The following is a 16,958-nucleotide window of genomic DNA, read 5'->3' as shown; positions in this document are numbered from 1 at the left end:
TCATTCTATGTCTGGGCTACACTCCCAACTTAATTTACTTTTTATTTTTTAGAAACAGAGTCTCACTAATTTGCTGATGGTCTCACTAAGTTGCAGATGGCCTCACTAAACTGCTGAAGCTGGCTTCGAATCTGTGATCCACCTGTCTTAGCCTCCCAGCTCATGTGCCTTTAAAATAAGGGTGCAGAGACCCCAGTACTTGGGAGGCTGGGACAGGTGGATCAGAGGTTTGAGGCCAGCCTTAGAAACTTAGCAAAACCCTCAGTAACTTAGCAAAAACCTGTATCAAAACTAAAAAACAAGCCGGGCGTGGTGGCGCACGCTTGTAATCCCAGCATTCGGGAGGCTGAGACCGGAAGATCGCAGTTCGCGGACAGCCTCAGCTACTTAGTGAGGCCCTCCGCAACTTAGTGAGATCCTGTTTCAAAATAGAAGAATAAAAAATAGGGCAGAAGGTGTAGCTTGGAGGTCAAATGCCCCTGTGTTCCATCCCCAAACCCGCAAACAAAACAAAACAAAACAAAACAAAAACTAAAAAACAAAAAGGGCTGGAGGTGCGGCTTGGAGGTAGAATGGCCCCTGTGTTCATTCCCCCAGGGACAATAAATATGTAAATAAAGTCAGAGGGCAGAAAGATGGTAACTGCAGAACACACAAACATTCTGCTTTGGAATTCTGATATAAATGTAAGACCAAAGTTCATATGATAGATTTAGATATACTAAAAAGTAACTATGATTGGGAAAAAAAAGTCCTAGTTTACAGCAAGATACATTTTCCTCTCTTGTTTAAATTACCTTAGAACGTTTTAACACAATATAGCCCTGTCTACTAGAGATTTACACATCACAAATTTTAATTTTGGTTCAATCTATAATGCGCCCCGTTCATAGGGCTGTAGATCACCCTTGATGAAAGCCTTTGCAGAGAAGGGGATGTGATATTTACACCCACAGGAGCAACTCAGATCCCCAGCGGACCCAGCAGCTGTCTTTGACCCGCGCCTGCTCTGTGCACCTTTATTACCTTTCTTCTAGGAGGGGCTGACAGGTCTGCGTTGCAACTTACTTAGCAGAGTCACACGGGGGCCACGATGTCACCTCCTAGTGTCTGCAGGACTGTGACAAGGCTCAGGGCAACTGACTGTGATGCAGCTCCTTGATAGTCTCTTGCTAATTTCATAAGAAAACTCCAAGCAGGCTGCAAAATGTACTGTGGAAGGAGCTACTGCTCTCTGAAGGCTTCTTCCTATTTGCTCTTTCCTGTTCTTAGTCCCCCTTCCTCCCTAGGAGAGAAGATGGAGCAGAGATTCTCCTTCCTGGAACCAACCCCTGAGGCACTCTCTGATCTGCAGTGGCTGCCACAGAGGAAGATGAGGCAGCAGGACAGTAATCTTTAAGAAGAGCTAAGTGGAAGAAATGAAGGCACTTGCCTCACAATCTAATGCAATCTTTCCCTAATCTTATCCATTTGAGATTTCCTCTATAAGGCACATCTTCTAACCACTGTTATTTTCTGGCATTTAGAACTAAAGGTAACTCAGGTGTGTTTCATTTTATTCCTCATTCTTATTGGTTCTGAGTTGATACCCCATCTTTGTTTGTTTGTTTGTTTGTGTGTGGTACTGGGGATTGAACCTAGGAGCATTCTACCTCTAAGCTATACACCCAGCCCTTTTGTTTAGTTTTGAAACAAGATCTTGCTAGGTTGCTGAGAGCCTCACTACATGCTGAGGTTGTCCTTGAACCTGCGATCCTCCTCTCTCAGCCTCCCAAGTACTGGGATCACAGATGTGTGCCACCACACCTGACTGATACCCCATTTTTAGGAAACATCTCTGCTCTCAGCTTTAAGTTCTTCCAAAGGTAGCATTCAATGGTTTTATTTCCCTCTGGGGCAAAAACTAACAACAATAATGGAGTTAACTTCTGAATATAGGCCGAGTAGAGTTATGGAGAAACTTGTGATTTCCACAAGGACTTTACCCTCCATCTTCAAGCTTTATGATCAGGCATGCTTGGAAGAACATTTCCTGGAAGTATTAGGCACATCCATACTTTGGATTTAATGGATTCAAATTCTTGGAAAAAAGGCAGAATGAATTTGAAAGATAAGTTCAACCTCATCTCTGTTGGGTTAAAAATAAGGTTAGTGAAATACAGGGGGGCTATTTGGTTTGCCACAGCGGGGGTGCTCTCTGAGGCTGCTGACAGTGCCTGTTGCTGACGTGAGCATTACCTATGATGGAAAGGAAGGCCTTGGCCCTGGCTGGCTCGAACAGGCTCCCCTGCAGCATCGCCTCGCACACGTACAGCCCCGTGTCCGCCGAAGTCGGGTTGCTGATGGTGAGGCGTCTCCCAAAGCTGTGGAGCCCGCTGGTGAGTCTCACTCCGTTCCTCTTCCAGTGCACGCTCAGCTCTTCCAGGGGCCTGAGAGAGCAAGGGCATCGGTGACAACGATGGTGAATCATGTTGAGGGCAATAATAATAATTTCAAGCATTCAGCGCAAGTCTGACAAAGCTAATTCTACCAGGAACCATGGCGGGTTGAACAATGGACATTTAAAAATCAATCCAGATACGGCTCTACTCCCTTATGGCACGCATCAACGAGACATTCTGCTCAAGGGCTATTGAGCAAGGATAGCTAATTGCGGCAGCAATGGACCATAAGTGCTAATGATTCCATTTGCTCAGGAAAAGAATGTTTAAAATAAATACTACTAGGGGATACCACAGCTACATGGGAGGTGTGACCATCTGAACTCCATCCTGGAGTGACCACAGACCGGGCAGGGAACACCTGGGACTGCAAAGAAGAAGAGGAATTAACTTCTTTCTTTGTTACCTGGTAGCTTTGTCTTCTCTCCTCCCCAGCTAGCATCGTGGCAGAGGCCTCCACCATCACCCACAGCTCAAATGAAAAGCACCGCCTTTTGCAGAAAAGGTGGCTTGGGAGCATTTGGTGTGCAGCCCCCACCTCCCCACACATGCATAGAACCCTGCTGGACAGCAGGGCCCATGCACCCCTCTCCCTTCATGCTCTGGCCACAGGGAGTATTTATCAGTGCTCGTTAATATCCCTTATCCGAAGCAATGGGGACCAGAAGTGTTTCCATGTTTTAGATTTTTTAAATTTTGGAATATTTGCACATACATAATGAGATATCTTGGGGATGGAATCCATGCCATCAATGAAATGCATTGATGTTTTATCTGTACCTCATCCACCTAGACTGAAGGCAGTTCTATACAATACTTTTAGAGCCCATCTGAGGGTTTTTTTTTTTTTTTTTTTTTTTTTGGTGAGTCTGGGGATGGAATCCAGGGACATTCGACTTCCGAGCTACAGCCCCTATCCTAGTTTTTATTCTTTATTTTGAAACCAGGTCTCACTGAGTTGCAGAGGGCCTCACTAAGTAGCTGAGGCTGTCCGAGAACCGCGATCCTCCAGTCTCAGCCTCCCAAATGCTGGGATTACAAGCCTGAGCCACCACGCCTAGCTCCATCTGAGTTTTGACTGGGACCCGTCACTTGAGGTCAGGAGTGGAATTTTCCACTGTGGTGTCGTGTCCGTACTTAAAGTCTCAGATTGGGGACCATTTTGGGTTTGGGGTTTTTGGGCGAGGGACGCTCAGGCTGTGTCCCCACATTCAGAGTGCATGCATACCTGGCATTGGCTATGCACTCCAAGGTCGTCTCGCTGGACCCTGCTACCACACTTCTGTTGCCCGGGGCAACCACAATGACAGGGGCCATAGCTTCAGGTGTGCCAATCTCTCCTGAGACAGAGAAAACAAAAATATCCATGAACTCTCCTCAAAATGGAAGACACAACAGAGGAAGGGTCCTGCCAAGTCACATCGGTAGAAGACCTCAAATCTCATGACCTACTGGAACTTCCACTGTCAGACCAGAGACACCAGAGGTGACCAGTCTGCCCACACCCGAGTATATCACCCACTGCTCAGAGGCATTCCAAATACTCAGCATTTCCCAACATGCTTGCTGGCTTTATCTTATTTTTTTAATCATTGATTTAAGACTTTTCCTATTAAGTTGCTTAGTATTTCCAAATGCAGTTAATTGCACAAATAGGTCACGTGCCAGGCACTCCACTAGGCACAGCGGTCAACAGCCAGCAGCCACAGTGCTTCCCGAGCAAACATGTTCAATTAACAAAGTGCTCAGTTCAGTTACTGCAGTTTCAATCCCTTTTCCTTTTCTGCAAAGTAAATATCCTGAATCCATCTCTGTGTTGTGAGTATCAGCCTATAAATAATTTAACTCATACTCCCGGTGACAAGGGAGGGAAAAAAATAGAATATATTTTTTTTGCCACTTTTCTCTAAAACACATTTAGCATCAAAATTAAACTACCCACAGCACACTTTACTACTGTTTATTTGGGGGAAATGAAGACGGAACAACATTTATAGAACAGTAATTTCAATAAAGGGTGGAGATGCAAGAGACTGGAAATAAAAACAAATTTAAACGACTGCCAGTGGAAAATGCCTTCTCTACTACTTCATGCCAAAGAGCCCGCCACAGCTCAGGGCAGCTAAGGATTCAGAACTCCGGCCAGACAAAGGTACTGGCCTGCCAGGCTGGCGCTGGGCTCAGCCCTCCGGAGGGCATGCCAGGGAAGGGCAGCTGGCCTCTCACTAGCATGGATTTCCCACAGCTGTGTCTGGGGCTTACTACCTGAGCAGGGTGTGATTTTATATGAAAGATGAATGTGAATTTTTTTTTAAAAAAGAAGCTTTATGCAGGCAGAGCAAGCAGCAAATTAATTTTCTTAAACCCACATATTGATTACATGATGGGAGGCTGATTCTTGTGGACTGTGGGTCCCTGGGGAAGCCAGAGGTGGTCCTGGCCTCCCCCAGATTCTGGGCATCTGAAGACCTCCCATGGCTCCCCTGGGAATCTTCTTGCTGGAAATTTCCCTTCAGAAACTGCAGGGACCACAGGGCTGAGTGTGAGATTTCTGAAGGGACACTAGAGTCCTGACCCATTCAGGACATCCAGGGAGTAAACTGAATGCTAATCTGAGTAGCAACCCGCCCATCACCTGTGAAAGTCGCTGATGAGGATAAAGGGCCCGGGGAGCTAATATTTGCAAATACTTATGAGAAGTGAAGGGTAGCGGTAGTGGAAGCTGAAAGGTCACCGAGCAAGGTGCTAACCTGGCATTAATCACTGCGCAGCCACGTGGCAGAGGCAGCCATGCTCAGCACCTGCCGCTTCGGGGAGGATGCTCCAGGAAAGCCCTGTGGCTGAATTCATAGTCTCCCCCTCTCCCCGGGCAGGCCAAGCAGAGGCACTGCTCCATCCGGGGTTCCGGCCACACAGGTGAAAAGATGAAGCAGTCCTTAGTTTGGGTTCATTTAAAACCGTAACTTTGCCCCATGTTGCACTTAAAGCACAAATCCACTGCTGCAGCTCACCCTCATCCGACAGAGGCATAGGACCCATGCAGTGACCTTCCCATTCAGGGTCAGGAGAAGCCAGCCTCTTCTCTAACCCAGCCCTCCAGCCCAACTCCTGTGCTCTTTCTGGGGGTGCACCAACCACAGAGGATATCGGCGGGAAAAGCAGAAGGTGAAGGAGATGCAGATGAAGAGGTAACGGGCCTAAAGAGAGTAACTGCAATTCAACAGAAGGTGAACTGGATGTGTGGAAGCCGCCGTAGGTGAACTGGATATGTGGAAGCACCGCAGTCAAAGTCTTACATCCACATGGGTTGAAAAGAACAGTAGAGACTCAAGATGAAATGGAGCAACTCCCCTCACCCTACCCGATGGTGATCTCTTCCAAATCTTTCAAGAGGTTATTTCAGTTTTAATTTATGTATCAATGGCTATTTATTGATTCAGCAACCTTGGCCATTATTTATTAAATGTCTGCTGTGATGAATGAGCTCTGAGCTCACACCACATATCCTCTCAAATAGGAATTTGGGCTCTTATGTTATTTACCTTGGGAAACATACACACACATGCATGCATATATATATATATATATCATATATATATTATATACTGTCTATGTTACAAATACACATATGTGCACACATATGTAAACATTTATTTTAAGTGTATATATGTACATATATACATATTATGTGCATATATGTATATATAAAATATGTGTATGTGCACACATGTCTATGTGTATATGCATATACATATATATAAAATCTCTCCTGAAATGTATATTTGAATGCATGTGTGTATACTTAAATTGTGTGCAAACACACCCACAGCCATACATACATACATACCATTTTTTTTTTAAGGCAATTACAGCCGGGCATGGTGGCGCACGCTTGTAATCCCAGCATTCGGGAGGCTGAGACCAGAGGATCGCGGTTCATGGACAGCCTCAGTTACTTAGTGAGGCCCTTCGCAATTTAGTGAGACCCTGTTTCAAAATAATTTTTTAAAAAAAGGGCAGGGGTATAGCTTGGAGGTCAAATGCCTCTGGGTTCCATCTCCAGACCCGCAAAAAAAATATATATATATATATAAAAAAGGCAATTAGAAATCCCAGAAAAACAAATACTATAAGAAACACACTCTTTGAATATGACCCAGCTGTACAGTGAATAATCTTTACATAGTAAATATAATATAAATATTACATATTTATTTTGACTCTAGTAAATAATTATTCTAAAATTAATTATCTACGGTCAAAGAAGATGCAATTATGACTATGAAACAAAATCTAAATGTCATTAACTTTGATGTTGTAAAAGTAGAGACGACGGAAAGAGCCATGCAGAGAGTGGAGAAGTGAGGGAGGGGCGGCTTCCTGTCACGCACTGAGGCTAAGAAGAAACTGCTCTAGAAGCCCAGAAGCAGAGGAGGTGCACGTACACACACAGAGACAGGCATTCACAGCACCTTTGTATCCTTGAAGTAAGTCTCTCTCTATTCAACTCTGTGTGTATGTGCAAAGTTACTACGTATGGAAGAACTATACATACTATTTTAAATACGTTGAGAAAGATATAGAGGTGGTGTAAGCTGAAAGTCCATCCAGCAGGAAGTCAGTAGATACTGTTTAAAATGGTAAATCAAGAAACAGCAATAGATAACATAACAATTAAAACTGGAATTAAATACTCAAAGGATTGAGAAGAAAATACCTTTCCCTGAGAGTGGAGGAAACTGCTTCACTTCATCTTAAGCCTTTATCTGTTCTTTTCACTCCATGTAGGTGGTCTGCTGAGTTCCCATCACACCTGTGAGTGCAGACCTGTCATCCTGAGACGCTCCTCGCTGCAGTCTTGAGTAATACCTATAGTTCCCTAAAGCTCAGTCTCCTTCTTGATTTCTGCCCTCATTCTAGAGCGTCCTCAAGTAAGTTCCTAAGAAAAGTATGTGTGGAAAGGTAAATCTGCAAGGTTGTTTTGGAGGGGGGTTCTGAAGATGGAACCTAGGGCTCTACTTCTGGGCTATACCCCCAACCCTTTTTATTTTTTAATTCTAACAGAGTCTCCACATGCCAATATATGAAGAGTTATTTCCCAGATTAGTGGGGGAAAAAAAGAGAGAAAGGGAAGTCTGTTTTACCAAGCACCCATGAAGTCGCCAAACAGTTTGCTAATGACTTACAAATGCCACCCAATTTAGTGTCTCAGTAAGACAGCTTTCCCCTTTAGAGATGGGAAGGTTGAGGCCCAAAGTCATACGATTTCCAGTGGTAGAAAAAGGCTTTACACTGAGGAATACTTTCATTCGTCATGTTTCTCTGACATTCCGCAGGCTCCTCTTAATGAAGACTTTGGGTGTGCTCAGCTAACCAAATATGAAATTAACTAGAACGCTCCCTCCTTCCCCCAAGCCTGTTCTTAATGGAGGCGTCACAGAAGCTTTCTCAGCTGAGCATTTCCCAGGCCGGTCTAGGAGACTGGAAGTGAAGATGACGAATCAAAGAGGAGCTCTGCACAGGTCAGGGACGGATGGACAGGGTGGCTTTCAAAGCAGAAAGAAAAGTGCTTGTGATGAAGCCCCTCTGTGGTTGTGTAATAAAGACCTCACAGAGGAGGGAGGCAGACCCCGGCCCTGTCAGCCTCCCCGACATAAACCTCTGCTCCTTGGAGAGGCTGTCCAGGCTGCACTTAATTAAAAAATGACATTTAAGAAGAGCAAGTCTCTCAAACAGAAAATACAGAGAGTTCCAAGGTAACCTGAGCTGCCAGGCTTTGGAATCACTGCAGACAGAGCGGGAAACGGGGAACCACTGTATTTCTCTGAAGCCACCACTGAAGTCGGAGCGCCAGCTTCTGGCCAGAGGCAAGTGCCTGAGGCTGGGCGGGCGCTGGGAACACCCCTGGTAGACCACAACTGAAGGGAGTGAGGGAAGAAAGCCAACGGCATGGCTAGCTGGGTGTGCAGAGCGTCCCAGGCAGAGAAAAGAGTCCACGCAGAAATGCGCTCTGCTGGAGGAGCAGTGGTGGTCAGAGCCACCCGCTTGGGTGGGGCCCGTAGGCCAGTGTGAGAACTCAGAGCTTTATTCCAAGAAAAGAGGGGCAGCGGCTGGGAGGCCTGGAATAGAGGAATGAGATGAGATGGCTTTATTTCAGAACAGCTGAACTCTAGAATGTGTGAGAAGTAACCCCAATGTAAAGAGGCCCCTGGAGGGCCAGCCCAGTGGCTGTAAGAGGCTGTGCCAGATGCGAGGGCATCCGGGCTGGGGAGAGTGCCAATGGCATCTAGATTCCATGGGGACGATGGGGCTGGCCATGGGAGGATGGAGGAGCTGGAATCGGAAGAGGAAAGATGACATTTATGGGGTGGAAAGGCCAGGGGAGGGAAGGAAATACCACAACACCTGGCTGTTGGCTGTTTACTCAACTTCTCTGAGCCTCCTTCCTAAGACAGGACCACTGAAAATGAGGACACGTGTGTGTGTGTGTGTGTGTGTGTGTGTGTGTGTTCCCATTAGGCAATGCTTATTAATTAGTGCTGCATAAACTTGGTGGCTATTAACATCATGAAGTGGGGAACAAATTCCCTGCTCTGTCCTCAGCCTGGTTCTTCCTCCTGCCAGCCTTGTCTTCCTTGTAACTCCCTGAGGGTGCTTGGCCAAGGCGGCTGCTCTTTCTTTCCCCAAAGAAAGGTCCAGCCGGGCGTGGTGGCGCACGCTTGTAATCCCAGCATTTGGAAGATGACAAGGGTCATCAATAAGTTGCAGAGGGCCTTGCTAAATTGCTGAGGCTGGCCACAAACCTGAAATCCTCCTATCTTGGCCTCCCAAATACTGGAATTACAAGTGTGCCCCACCACACCCAGCTCCATAGGGGTTTTAGTTTTGTAAAATTAGACCACTGTAGCCAGGCATATGGCGCTTATCTAGAATCCTAGTACTTGGGAAGCTTCACAGACACACACAGACACACACAGACACACACACACACACACACACACACACCCCAAATGCAAAGCTAACAGGTGAGGGAGCCCTTGGGACTATGTGAAACCTGGAGACCTTCCTGCTCCATAAGTAATTGGTCTAATGCTTACAGAAACCAAAGAGAAGATGATGTTAAAAACACACCGGCAAGAAAAAGATTCCACTTAAAAAGCACTGTCTTTAGCCACCAGTTCCTTGGCTTAGTTTAAATCCTTTTCAAAATCCAATAATAACAATGTGTTTTGATCGTGTTGACCAGGTGAGAGAAAGCAAGAGAAATTGAGAGAGAGAGAGAGAGAGAGAGAGAGAGAGAGAGAGAGAGAGAGGAGGGAGGGAGGGAGGGAGGGAGGGAGGGAGAGAGAGAGAGAGAGAGAGAGAGAGAGAGAGAGAGAGAGAGAGAGAGGGAGAGCGCGCGAGCGCTCGCGCAGTGACAGCAAGCCTCAGAGTGTAGGCGACGGCCTTCTGGAAAGAACAAGCGGCAGCCACCACTGCCAGCTCTCAGGCGCCGCTGCCAATCCAGCGGTGGCATCCTCACAGTCACCTGAGGGGGACACCTGCCCACCTTCTGGAATAAGGCTAGACATAAGAGAGGCGTACTGAATGTCTAGCCAAGTGCCTAGACAACAAACAGCCTCCTCTAAGCACTCACTGAAGGAAGGCTGGTCCAATATTACATGGCTGGCAGTAGCTTATCTTGATGAGGTTCACACCACCAAAGAGATATGGGCTCTAAAGCGGATCTGAAGACAGATCTGCTGGCCGAGCAAGCTCAAACCCGCTGCTGTGGGGGAAGAGGGGCCTGGGGAAAGGGCATTACAGGGCATGGCGGGAGGGTGTGGCGTAGAGGCAGTTCCTTGGAGGGGGGATTAGGAAAGGCTCCTGCAGGAGTGAGGGTAGGAAGTTTCCAGTCAGGCAGGGGAGGAAAGGCATGTTAGGAATAAAAAAGAAGGTGGCGCTGGGTGTGGTGGTGCCTGCCCATAATCCCTGCTACTCTGGTGGCTGAGGAAGGAAAATGGTGAGCTCAAGGCCAGCCTGGGTAACAGGGTAATACCATCTAAAAAATAAATAAATAAATAAAAGAATGCAAAAATGTGAGCAGTTGTGGATTTAAGGTGGGGGGTTCCTGGGATCTGCAGTGGCCACAATGGAGGGGGTGGGCCAGCCCGAGAAGCTCGGACTTCTTCTGGCAAGAAAGGGAGAGTCATGAAAGGCTTCAGGAGAACAGCGATGAGATGAAAGTGTACAGAAGGCAAGAGGCAAAGCCGGGTGCAGGGTGGGGAGCATGCTGCCGAAGGCCCCTGCAGCCCAGCGTCCATCAAAAGGAGGATAGGCAAGAAGGAGAGAGGGAGCAGAGGGCGAGCAAGGGCAAGAGAGGAGCACGAGGCCGCAGCCTCCTGAGAAGCCCGGCAAGTGACAGAGACTCCCCAAGGGGGGGCACGTGCCCTGGTACAGAAGGTCACGGGTGGTATAGAGAGTCAGGGTAGAGGCAGGAGGTATAGAGGCACCAAGTTACAGGAGAGGGAAGTCATTCTTGAGCACCTGCCCGTGTTTCATTGAGGAGCCTATGGGGCAGCACTATGGGGCTTGGGGCACTGGCTGGTCACCAGCACATGGGTAGTGAAACCAGAAGACAGTGACATGACTCCGCAGGAGAGAGGCCACAGATAGTACCCAGGAGTACTGACTTCCAAAGGACACTGAGGATGGATGGCCAGTGTCCCAAGGAAGGAAGAGATAGCTGGTATGAGAGCTCGGATAGAGGCTATCATTTTTTTTCTGTCCATTTGGCCAGAAAGTCCCCTATATAAAATGAAGGCTACTCCTGCTGCATTGTTGAAGATGAGTCCCTGACTTTGCCTTGAAAGACAATGCTAAGGAATGCAAAGTTCAATGTAAGTAAAAATCCTGACCTCCATCCCGGAAGCTCCAGGTTGTGCTACGTGACATCCTGAGGGCACCCTGTCTGCAGCAGGCCAGCTCCCTCTCAGCTGGTTCCCAGCCTGCCATCTATGAGAAGGGCCATCGTTGGCCAGTCTTTTCTGTGCGTGACCTTCCTCTCTGCATAGCAAGGGGCGCAGCTCTCGTGGGGATGGGTGGAGACTGCTCCAAGACATTCCACTTACAGAAAGGCAGGTGAATTTGCTGCATATCAATCGCCTTTGAAACCACTTGGAGTCCATGTCTCCTGGAATTACTAAGTGGCCCGACCAAGAGATGAAGTGCTCGCCTGTCTGCAAAAGTATCTCAAAGCAACTGGTGCATGGAACCAAGAGAACCTGCATCTCTATGGTTCCTACTGTAACTCTGAAGTGTCTAGAGTTTGTAATTTTTTAAAGACACCTGGATACGCGCTCAAGCGCACACACACACACACACACACACACACACACACACACCCCTAAGAAGCCATAGAACTTTGGTAATTTGGAGATAAATTTTATTTGGGAAAACTGAAACAAACAGCCTAATTTCTCTCCATAGGAAAGATCATGTTCAGTAACTAGAACATCTTTTTCACCTTTTCCTTTTCCCAAATTCACTTTTTAAATGTCTCCACACCCAGCTCCAGGACAGATGGAGCTGCCTAGTAAGTTTCTGGGTTGATAATGTGACGTGTATGAAGGCTTCTAGGGGAACTTTTTTACTCTTTTAGAGACTGTTTCTATATAGTTCACCAGCCTGGACCCAGTTGTGAACCTCGAAGGCTCCAGCGGTGCAGTGAGGTGTGCAGGATGGGGAAGGTGGCTGTGGGGACGAACCCAATTCCCAGAGTTTGGGCTGTTCCCTGGAGTTGCATGCACAACAGCTGGCATGATTTTTCTTGTTTACTGTCCGACAGTAGGAAAGAAAGAAAAATGGGAGAAAATACAGCAGTATGCCCCATTTACAATTTTATCTTTCTGTGTACTTCCATTTTTATCTCTATATACTTCTGGAATTTTCTATTGACAAGGGACGATAAATAAAATAATATGACAGGTTGACAAATAATCCCGCGGTTTCTTTTCTTCTCATTTATAACATATTTGAAAACTTGTACATTTGGAAATGAATGGAATGTAACAAAGAACGTATTTTCATCGGCTTTTTACTGGGCAGAGAAAAATGAAGGTGATAAAAGGCAACCATACAGTTGGCTTATTTATTTATTTTGGGATGAGCACGAATTGATAAACCATAAAACAGAAGCGTGGATTTAGGAATAGCACGATTAGACACTAGAGCGATCCACATATCTGATTCAAGAGATCACAGCTGAGTACCTGCCCTTCATTTACTTGTACACACGCACAATCTACCACTTAATGGAAGCGCCTTGGCCCACAGAATGACTGGGACCACATGTCGCTGGGCAGGCGGAGGGGTGAGCGGGTGCTTTTCAGGAGACTTAGTTTCTTGACTGGAGTTCCAACATTACAGAGAATGAACCAGGCACAATAACAGGTCCTTTTAGCTTCATTAAGATGTGTCCTTGGACATTTTGCTAAGCATGCATATCTGGGCCTGGAGCCCACATCCATCTAAGGCTATTAGCAAGAACAGCGGGAAACTGCAGACCAAGTGGGCAGGAGCCTGTGACGTCTCGGTCCTCCTCTGCCCCAGATCCGGGAGCAAGAGACTCCTTTCAGAGTAGAGAGAAACAGGACATTTAGAGGTTGTCAGTCGAAATGGCAAGTATTCTCAGAGTGGTGGGATGAACACCACTGTGTTTAGTAAACTGGAATGGAGGGGTCAAAATCAACTTGATTTTTTAATGATGTCCCTAAAATCATCATTTTAAGCCCAATGTTAAGAATAGCAGCAAGGGCACAGACTGCCCTGGAGCCTCTCTGCAGACTGTGGGAGCTGTGACGAGGCCCACCCTTCTACCTTCCACCTGTGAAAGTTTAGTTTGAGCCCAGTTATTTTCAAGTGTTCTACCCACAGTGCCAGGTCCTAGAATTGCTTGGCATGTAGAGGGAGCTTAGTAAATGTCAGTTGCACAAGAACTCTGGGCATCAAAATATAACTGACCATCTCATCTTCAGATCACTTGTTAAAAGTGCCCTACTCAAGAGTTCTCACCACTGCACAGCAGCCTCCCTGACACACCAGCCAAGACCAGGTGCCAGGTGACCACAGCCAGGAAGCCAGGGCTGCTCCTTCACAGCAGCTCCACCCCAGCGCCAGCCTTCTTGCCCTGCAATCGCATCCAACCATGTAGAAGCCCTTAAGCACCCCACCTCTGCTCTCCTCTGACCGCAGGCCCCCACCTGGAATAGCTTTCTCCATGCCCACCTCTTCCCCAGCCCACTGCTGCCTCCTGGCACCCTTCCCATCCAGCCAGGTGCAGGAAACGTGCCACCTTCTCCACGAAGGCTCCCAAGCCCCTCAGCAAAAGTGCTGAGCCTCAGTCAATATTCTGACTGCCACAATCCAGAATGACTGGCTTCACAACTTACAGGAAGGAGGATTTATTTGCTCACACTTTTTGGAGATTTAGAGCTCCCTGTTGGACTCTAGGGAGTCCAGGGCATGGCAGTGAGAAGTGGAGAAAGGGAGAGGGTGGGGCTCCTTTCTCACATCCTGGAGGCCAGTAGTAGAGAGTGAGAGCAGGGGGAGGAGGAGCCATAGAACCCTCGCTCCCAGGAACGCCTCCCTCGGCAGCAAGCCCCGCCTCCAAGGATTTTCAGGTGGGAGAGGGGGGCATTCTAAAGGAAAACCATTCCCTGCTCTTCTCTTTGTACTTGTATGGTTCTTTTTACTGGGGCTAAACACACATGAAACTTACCATCTTAACTCTTTTTAAAAGTGGTTCAGTGGCATTAAACACTCTACATTTCCATGCAATCAGCAACACCCACCTCCTGAACCTTTCCATCATTCAAAACTGAAACTCAGTCCCCATTGAATACTGACTTTCTACTTTCCCTACCTAAGCCTTTGACAACCACATTCGTGCTTTCTGTCTCTATAAATTTGACTATTCTAGTGACCTCATATAAATGAAATGACACAGTAGTATTTGTCCTTTAGTGTCTGGCTTATTTCACCTTCCATGAGGTCTTTAAGATTCATCCGTGTTACAGCATATATCAGAATTTACTTCCTTTATAAGGCTGAGTAATATTCCTTTATATGCATATACCACATTTTGGTGATCCATTTATCTGTCAATGAACACCTGGTTTTTTTCACCTTTTGGCTCTTGTGAATAATGCTACTATGAATGTAGCCATACAAATACCTGTTCTCTGTTTTCAGTTCTTTGGGATATATATTCAGAAGCAGAACTGCTGGGCCATATGGTAACTCCATGTTTAGATTTTTTTAGGAACTACCATACAAGTTTCTATATTAGGTGTGTCACATGAACAATGCACATGGGTTCCAATTTCTCAGTGTCTTGGCCAATAACTCTTAGTTTCTGTTCTTGTTATCACTTATTTTATGTTGGTAATGGCCATCCTGTTGGGGCTGAAGTGATATCGCACCGTGATTTTAATTTGTAGTTCTTAATGATTAGTGATGTTGAACATCTTTTCATGCATTTATTGGCCATATCTTTATCGATTTTGGAGAAATGCATATCCAAGTTCTTTGTCCATTTTGTAATCAGTTGTTTGAGTTTTTGTCATTGCATTATAGGAATTCTGTATATATCCTGGGTATCAGTCCCTTGTAAAACATGATTTACAAATATTTTCTCCCATCTCATGGTTTGCCTTTTCACCCTGTTCATGTGTCCTTGGATGTACAGGTTTTTAATTTTCAGTTTTTCTTTTGATGCCTGTGCTTTTGGAGTCATAGCCATGAAATCATTGCCAAATTCATCAACATGAAGCTTTCTCCCTGTATTTTCTTCTAGGAGTTTTATAGTTCTAGGTCTTACATCTAGTGCTTCAATCCATTCTGAGTTAATTTTTATCAACTGTGTAAAGCATATGGTGCCCTTTTAATACTTGTTAATATAGCTCTGAAGAGGTGCTACCCAGGTCTTGCCCAGAAACCAATAATACCTCTGGCCAGAGAATGGCTTCAGGTAGAGGGTGACCGGTGCTTGTAGAAAGCCCTGGGCTTACAGGTGAATGGGGAGGGTCAGGAGCTATGCTGAAGTGAATACACAGGGCAAATGCCCCATGCAAGGTGTTTTTAACCAATAAGATTTCTTCCCCTTGGGTGAGCAACACTTAAGAAGCTTCCATTGGTCCTCCAAGGTCTCCTGGGGTATTAGGCCTGGCTGCTCCCTGTAGCAATGAGCTTGGTAGGGCACAGATTTCTGCCATCTTTCCTTTACTCATTCTGTCTGAGATCATCTCTAAATAAATGACTGTACTCACATACTGTTTCTGGAGAAAGGTAAGACAAGAGCCCTTCTCTTCCAGCCAGGTACATTTATACCTGTATATATCTGCCCCACTCTCTGTAAAATTGATGACAAATGATCCTTGGGAAACTCTGTATGCTGCAGAGCATCTGGCAAACAGTAAGTGCCGAATAGATGTTTGTTAAATTGAATTAATCCAACTTGACATTTTCCAAATAGATAGCAAAGCTTGTTCCTAAGACTTCCCCAAGTCAAGAATTTCGTATGCATGTGTCAGGGCAGCAGTGTAGCTGGGCTCCTGGGATATGTCTGTGACTATCTGCCAGCCTCAAAGTTTCCTGCTGAAAATCAGATGTTCTTTGCATAGTGTGCGATTCACAAACAGCCTCTGTAACTAGAAAAGTGTCTTTAATAGATAAACCAAGAACAAAGAAATTCAATCCGGAGTCCTCAGAGAAAACAGAATATTATCTTAACAAATGTTTTGAGCACAAGAGAGAAAGAAAAAAGAAATAAGGAGATAAATAAGAGGGAAAGGGTCACAGCCTGCTCAGAGAGTATCTCGAACACTGCAATTATGCCCTGTCCTTAAAATACAAGAAAGATCTTTAGAAAACCAGACTAAATTGAAGTTATTTTCCCTTGCCGCAGACCCACAGTTCAGCTCACAGGCCAGAAAGTACAGCAATCGAAGCTGACGGCAAATTCATAGTCTAGTCATAAGAAAGCCCGCTTGGGCTCCCAGGCTGCTGCCTTTGAAGACTTTGCTGGGTAGGTGCAAAATAAAAAGGAAAGCTTCATATTTCCTACCCTCCTCCAGCCATGCAAACATCACCTGAAGCTGTGGGGTCAAGATTTGGGGGACAGGTTTCTTAGGGTTTCAGTTCTTAACTAGAAGAAGTACCCCATGGGCTGACACATGACTCCCCTTTGGTTTTTCCATATCTTAAGCAAAACCGAAGCCTTGCAAATTAGAAATCCACAACCCAATAAACCCCTCATTTACATATTTAGTGATTCATAAAACCCAAACGCTGAAAGGTGGTAATACCCAAAACTGAAGGAAGTTTATCAATCATAGAGTGCTTTCTTTTCTCACATATTTCTCTCTTAAGTGCATCTGTTCATGCGAATACACTGAACATTTCCTCTGCCCTGTTTCTAGATGATCAATTTTTTATAGTTTTATTGATGCATCGTAATTATGTATCACAGTGAGATTC

The 16,958-nt window shown here is 45.9% G+C and overlaps 1 protein-coding gene across 1 annotated transcript in view; it reads right to left on the bottom strand.

The window, feature by feature from the left end:
• SDK1 (sidekick cell adhesion molecule 1) overlaps positions 1–16,958 on the bottom strand; it is a gene marked incomplete at both ends in the record, with an annotated part of 886,211 nt that overhangs the window by 253,930 nt on the left and 615,323 nt on the right. The window contains 2 exons of the mRNA XM_080702238.1: positions 2,239–2,429; positions 3,670–3,781. Of these exons, the coding sequence (XP_080558364.1) occupies positions 2,239–2,429; positions 3,670–3,781 (303 nt within the window). The remainder of the gene's footprint in view (positions 1–2,238; positions 2,430–3,669; positions 3,782–16,958) is intronic.

This window comes from Muscardinus avellanarius (genome assembly GCF_963383645.1).
Source record: "Muscardinus avellanarius genome assembly, chromosome: 10".
Classification (NCBI taxonomy): Eukaryota; Metazoa; Chordata; class Mammalia; order Rodentia; family Gliridae; genus Muscardinus; species Muscardinus avellanarius.
This window is presented reverse-complemented; position numbering and strand designations above follow the sequence as displayed.